This window comes from Solanum pennellii, chromosome 4 (assembly GCF_001406875.1).
Source record: "Solanum pennellii chromosome 4, SPENNV200".
Classification (NCBI taxonomy): domain Eukaryota; kingdom Viridiplantae; phylum Streptophyta; class Magnoliopsida; order Solanales; family Solanaceae; genus Solanum; species Solanum pennellii.
Genome location: NC_028640.1, coordinates 41303825 through 41310185, shown reverse-complemented (window position 1 = coordinate 41310185; position 6361 = coordinate 41303825). Strand labels below are relative to the sequence as shown.

Sequence of the window (6361 nt, the reverse complement as noted above, 5' to 3'; positions counted from 1 at the left end):
TCGCAGATGGTTAGAACTAGAGCAACAACTACGCCAACACCAGCACCGGCAGGACAGGGTGCGTCTAAGCCAGCCACTAGGGCTGTAGTTCGGGGAGGAGCAGTGGCAAGGGGCCGTGGTAGAGGTCGTGGGAGGACGTCCTCTAGAGGAAGAGGACAAGTACCNCATACCATTAATTATTTGTCATCTTTCAGACTAATCATTTACTGCTACCACATTCATATGATTGAATGGAGCAAGTCAACAGGCGGGTTTCAGAGTTATCACATGTTGCTACCACATTTTTTCAAGGAATGGAGCAAATTTAATATGATGAATTTCAAGACATTTCATCAAAAATATATTATTTTTCTTAGTCATCATTTTATCATTTGGTGCATTGGCTCAAACTCAATGTCTTACCCATGTAATGTGTGTTATGCCATAATTCTATGGGACTTGAACCCAATCACGGTGCATCAAAACTCTAATTGATGTCTTACCCTTTTGGTGCGATAGAACATTAATCTATCGTCTTATCCTCAAATATTTTTCATTATGGTGCATCCGGACTTTAACCTGATGTCTTACCCTTTTGGTGCGATGAAACTTGAATCCATCGTCTTACCCTTAACCAACGGTATAATAGACCGAAGTACAACATGATTTATTCTTTGAGTCTTTCAAAACAATCAAAATAATATTCAGACTCATGCTATTAAAATTTTATACCTTCTTCCATTTAAGAAGTTTTGTATAGCATGTCATATTCAACCAATAGTAGTATATGTCTTCGGTTCTTCATTTTATGCATACAATACTTTGATCTTCATAACGAGATCAACCAAAATATGAGCTAAAGAAAAACAAGAACTCACTCTATAAAATCAAACTCATAAAAATATAATCATAAAGAGAAGAAGACAAAAGAAGTAGATAGAAGAAGGGGAATTTTCTTCTTATTCAAGTGTATGTAAGTTTCATCTGTATGTCTTACAATAGTGAATGAACAATCCTATTTATAGAGTGAGAAATGACTCTAAAAGTCATCATATTAAGTATCATAATAAATAGATACATTCTTATCCAAAACGGTTCATGAATCTAGTGAATATGAATGGTTGTTCATGTATCAACCTTATGGACTATCCACTCATCCAATGAATTTATAACAAAAAAAAAATTCAAGTGTGTTTTTGCACTTATCTCTATTTTTAACTAAGTGATAAAAATTTCAAAAAGAAAAAACCTTAATTCTTCTCTTTCCCATTTCCCTCCCTCAGCAGAGAACCCCCACAAAATATCCCAAAACTCCATTGTCACTCACTAAAGCTCTTCAATAAAGAACCCAAACCCATCACCTCCAAGCTCAGCCATCACTACTTCTTTCTTCTACTCCAGACTACAACAACTCCAACCCCATACCCAGCTGAGACAACAACAAAACCAGCTCCAAAGTGCCCTGTTTCTTCAGCCAAAAACACCACCATAAAGACCCGAACCCCAACATGGAACTACCATTTCCCCCACCCCCACCCAAAACCAGCCATACAATCACTAAATCTCCACTAAACCACAGTCAGAAACCAGCTCCAAAACCACCGGAAACAGACACCAAATCATTGCCAGAAGCCACCAAACAACACCCATTTTCAGCGACTCCATTGCTGCAACCAGCAAGATCAAATGGTTTCCCCCAAACTGAAGCCGAAACTCCCATCAACAACCAGCCAGACCCTGAGACAATTCCATCAAAACAACGCCATCTATAGGTATTTCTATCAATTTTTCAGATTTGTTGCTTATTGCTATATTTAGTTATTTAGTTTTTTAGTTTTTTGTTTTCTCTAGTTACTTTAGTTTATTATTTTTTGCATCATCGCTATGGCTGCTCTAGCTTATAAGTATTTTATTTTGTTGATTTTGATATCGTTATTCACTGGTTGTGTATCTTATTTGTTTGTGTTATTTTGTCTCTTTATTTGATGATTATTGTATTTGTTGTTTATTATTTTTGGGTATGCATTATCTCTTTTTTTTTTTATATATTTATGTTACTTTATTTAATTTGACAATTTAATTATGTTTGATATCTTTTCTTGAATTTGATGCTAGTATATTAAAATATTATTTTCTTTGATATTTTTATACTTTTCGTATATTTGGTATATGTTAATTAGTATTTGTGTATCGGGACTATCTTAATATTTTAACTTTTCTTTGTTTTATTGTTATAAATTATAATGTTGTTTTGCTATGTTTAGTTTAATATGTCATTTACTTTTAGTGTTAAAATCTATGATGAGTAATATAATTATTTGTTGAAATTTCAGAAAATACAATTCAGTGATTATCTGAACGAATGATTATCAAGAAAGTAGTAGGAATTAATCAAGTTAAAGCTTTAAATTCATTGACCCAACAAATCACAGCTTTTACAGAAAAAATTGAGGCTGTAAGAGCTGCGTAATAGATCCTCCTGATGCTGCATCAATTACATTTCTAGCAGAGTTTAGGCCATGATAAAAAAAATATATAATATATCGAGTTTTGAGATTTCATGGTGTGGACATTTTTTTAACATTGAACTTAGTCTTTCCCAAGCCTGACAAACAGATTTGATGTCTGTTTGCATAAAATTATTAATTTCTTGTTTCATTTGAATTGTTTTTGCAAGTGAAAAGTATTTGTTAAGAAATTTCTGGGTCATTTGATCCCATGTGCTAATTGAACCTCTTGGTAAGTTATGTAACCATGTCTTGGCTTCTCCTTTTAGTAAAAAAAAGGAAAAAGTCGCAATCTAATTGCATCAGTTGTGACACCATTATATTTACAAGTTTCAACTAGCTCAATAAAGTCAATAAGGTGAATGTGAGGATCTTCAACTGCATCACCTGTAAATTGACATGAATTTTAGATGGTCTGAATTAAGCTTGTGCGGATCTCAAAGTTATTTGCTGCTATTGTGGCCTCCTCACACTTCATTCTCCTTCAAAGTGATCATATCTTGCATAATTTCTAAGAATCCTATCACGTTGTGGTGTTACCTCAACAAACTGTTCTTTCACTTGATGTGGTGAAAGTGGATTATTATTATTATTAAGCACATTGTTCTCCATTTCTTCCTGTGAAGAGATTTGAGATTGAGAGGCTCGTTCTTTTTGTAAAAACCATAGTGATTTTTTCATTTCGGAATTGTATGTAATCAATTTTCTTGAAGAAGAACGAGTCTTATATTTCCTGAAATTCCATTTTAAAATTAGAAAAATGATTTTAATTTAAAAAAACTCAAATTATTAGTAAAAACAATTGATTTGTAGTAGATTTTTGTCAATCCCTGGCAACGGCGTCAAAATTTGTCGAGTCACTGAATGTATATATTATTAACCCGCAGTGTCTCAAATAATAGTATAGAAAGATGTTGAACCCACTGGGATTGATTTATCTATTCTATAGATGATTCTTGTCTTAATTATTGTTTAATAAAATCAAGAATAGTTGAATGGTGAATCAATTAATTAATTTGCAAAAAGTAGAGAAAATACTTTAGATTTCACAATATATTAAAACGTGTTGGGGATCGTGAATTCACTCAATATTTCTATATAAAGTAAATTATTTATTCCTATATTTATATTTCTCATAAAGTATAAATACTTCTCACGATTATATTTTTATATATTATTAATGAAATGAAACAATCAAATGCACTCCTCTCAATTATACAATTTAATCAAAATAGTAATATTTAAGAACGAGAAATGTATATTTGAACTAAAACATATTCTTCTAAGCAAGTATATTTCTATATAAAGTAAATTATTTATTTCTATATTTATATTTCTCATAAAGTATAATATACATCTCAAGATTATATTTTTATACATTACGAAAAAGGGCCTAAAATACCTTTAAAATATTGAAAATGGTACAAAATTATCCTTCATCTACCTATTGGCTCCAAATGCCCTTCTCATCCACTTATTGACTCCAAAATACCCTTGTCATCCACCTTTTGGTTCAAAATTGACCACTTACTTAATTGTTTTAAAATTGAACTCTTTAAATATTTTTTAAAATACTTGACATTCAATCATTGGTTATAATTTAATTTATTAATATAATTTATAAACCAACTCACTACCCACTCATTGCTAACTAAACCCCACCCAATCAATATTTCAATTACAATATCAAAATCGCCATAAACACTACTAAAATACGATGAAATTATAGATTCCTGAAAATGACATTCAAAATTATTCGAGTCCGAATTTAAGCCCCAATTAAATTTAGGTTGAGCTGCTTATTTAGAGAGAGACTTTGAACATGATTCTCTTTCAAGATTGAATTAGAAATTTATGATTAAAGGTAAAAAAGTAATACATCCCGAATTAATTCATGCATTTTTTTAAAATATAATTTTATAAATATTTATGATTTGTTTTAAAACCTTGAATATATTATTTTGAAAAAAAAGTTACCAATGAAGTAACATCACATAATTGAGACGTAAGAATAATTAAGATGAATGTTGACACCCAATTTTGACCGACCTTTAACCATTTTTTAGGAATACTATTCGATTAAATACGTATTTTAAAATTTAGTTTAAGTTTAGAATTTAGTCGATTTTACTTGAAAAAATTATATATTCTGGTATGTTTACTTAATAAAACTATCGTAAATATTATTAAAATATTTTAAAATTATTAATGAATATCAAATGTTTTAAAATCTAAATGATTTTCAATTATATAAAAATATTTTAATATATGTAGTATTTTAATTAAATAGTAATTCCTACATTTTTCCTATTCTATTATAATTTCTTTCAATCCTAGCCACTCCACTTCAAATTTTATTCCAATAATAGCTACTCTTTCATTTCAATTTTAGCCAATCTCATTGAAATTTTAGCCACTCCATATCTTTTCCAATCTAATTTCATTATCTCATCCGTTCGTTCAAATAATTAAATTCTAATCGAATCCTAACCTTCCATCTCTATCTAATCTAACGATTGAAATCAACTTTTCCTATCCCTCTCTTTAACACCAAAAGACCCAAAAACCTAAAAAAAATTTCTCCCTCTCTCCTCCTCTCCCTCTCTTCTCCTCACCCTCTCTCTGCCTCCCTCTTCTCTCTCCCTTTTTCGGCAGCCGCCCCCCCCTCCTTCTCTCCTCCTCTCCCTCTTGTTCTTCTTCCCCTCTTTCTCTCTCCCGTCCTTCTCCCCTCTCCCGTCGTTCCCCTTTCTCCCTCTTTCTCCCCCATCGCCTTCTCTCCCCTTCCGTCTCTTCTCTTCCCCTTCCTCTGCTCTTTCTCTTCTTCTTTTGCAGGCAGCAGGTTCCGGCGAGCAGGAACAGCTCGACCCAGCAGCAACTCTAACCAGCCGCCTCCCTCTCCCCTTCTCCCATCGCTTCTCTCCTTCTTCTCCCTTTCTCCGCCTCCCTCTTCCTCTCTTTCCTCTCCCGTTTCCCCTTCTGTCTTCCCCTTCTTCTTCTCCTTTCTTTTCTTCTCCTTTTGCAGCCAGCAACTAGCGAGACAGCAGCTCGCCCGTCCTCTCTATTTTCCAGGCGAGGCGACCAGCAGCTCCGACCGGCGAAGCAACAACTCCGACCAGCAGCCCCGTTTCCCCATCTGGTCCAGGCAGCCTACAACAGCAAGCAGCAGCCACACGAGGATGGGAGATTTCAGCAACCAGCAGCTCTGCGACAGCAATAGCTGTGAGCATCTCCCACGAGGTTCGAGATGCCCGAAACTTGCACTAAGGCGGGTCTTGACAGATCCGCCTAGGTTTATTTTTGTTTAATTATTGGTTTTCTTCTAAAAATTAGCTTATTTTTCGTATATGATTTCATGATATTCTCATCAATAACAGTTGATAATCTTCTTCTAAGCATGAATATTAAGATCCTATGAACATTTGCTCTATAATCGCATATTCGGGTTGATTCAAATTTTTGCTCATATTTTCATCATTTTATTATATGCATGTATATGTTTGTGTTCTTGTTAGATGGGTATTAACTTCTAATTCCTATGATTTTGAAAGGACTCCTAAACTATGTTTTTCTATTAATTATTTCTTTTTGTTTTTACTTTAATTTTGTACATTCTCTGTTAATGATAAAGTGTTAATGGTAAGGAATTGCTGCAAGAATTGGATAAGTTGATTGATGNCGGACCGTCGAGGGGGTCTCGTTCCAAAACACTTAGATTATGAAAATTTGGGTACTGAGAACAGCTCTCTAAAATTCGCGACGACATGGAAAGACGGAACGTCGTGGGCACGACGGACCGTCACAGACCCTTTTAGTGAAATTAACTCTCTGAACTTTGTGACGGACGTGCAGGACGGACCGTCACAGGCTGCGTGACC

At 33.7% G+C, this 6361-nt stretch overlaps 1 protein-coding gene across 1 annotated transcript; it reads right to left on the bottom strand.

The window, feature by feature from the left end:
* Positions 1–5097: 5097 nt before the first annotated feature.
* LOC107016707 (cylicin-2-like) lies at positions 5098–5713 on the bottom strand. Its single transcript, XM_015217098.1, has 2 exons — positions 5600–5713; positions 5098–5499 (listed from the first exon to the last, which is right to left on the bottom strand). Exons 1-2 carry the CDS (start codon positions 5711–5713, stop codon positions 5098–5100), a joined length of 516 nt encoding a protein of 171 aa, XP_015072584.1.
* Between the last annotated feature and the right edge of the window lie 648 nt (positions 5714–6361).

What these genes read in the sequence shown, in the direction of transcription:
- LOC107016707 (XM_015217098.1), bottom strand. Translation starts at nt 5,713, where the DNA reads ATGCTCACAGCTATTGCTGTCGCAGAGCTGCTGGTTGCTGAAATCTCC. An exon ending in ATGGGGAAACGGGGCTGCTG is followed by an intron (nt 5,500 to 5,599) that starts GTCGGAGTTGTT and finishes TGGCTGCAAAAG; the next exon opens with GAGAAGAAAAGAAAGGAGAA.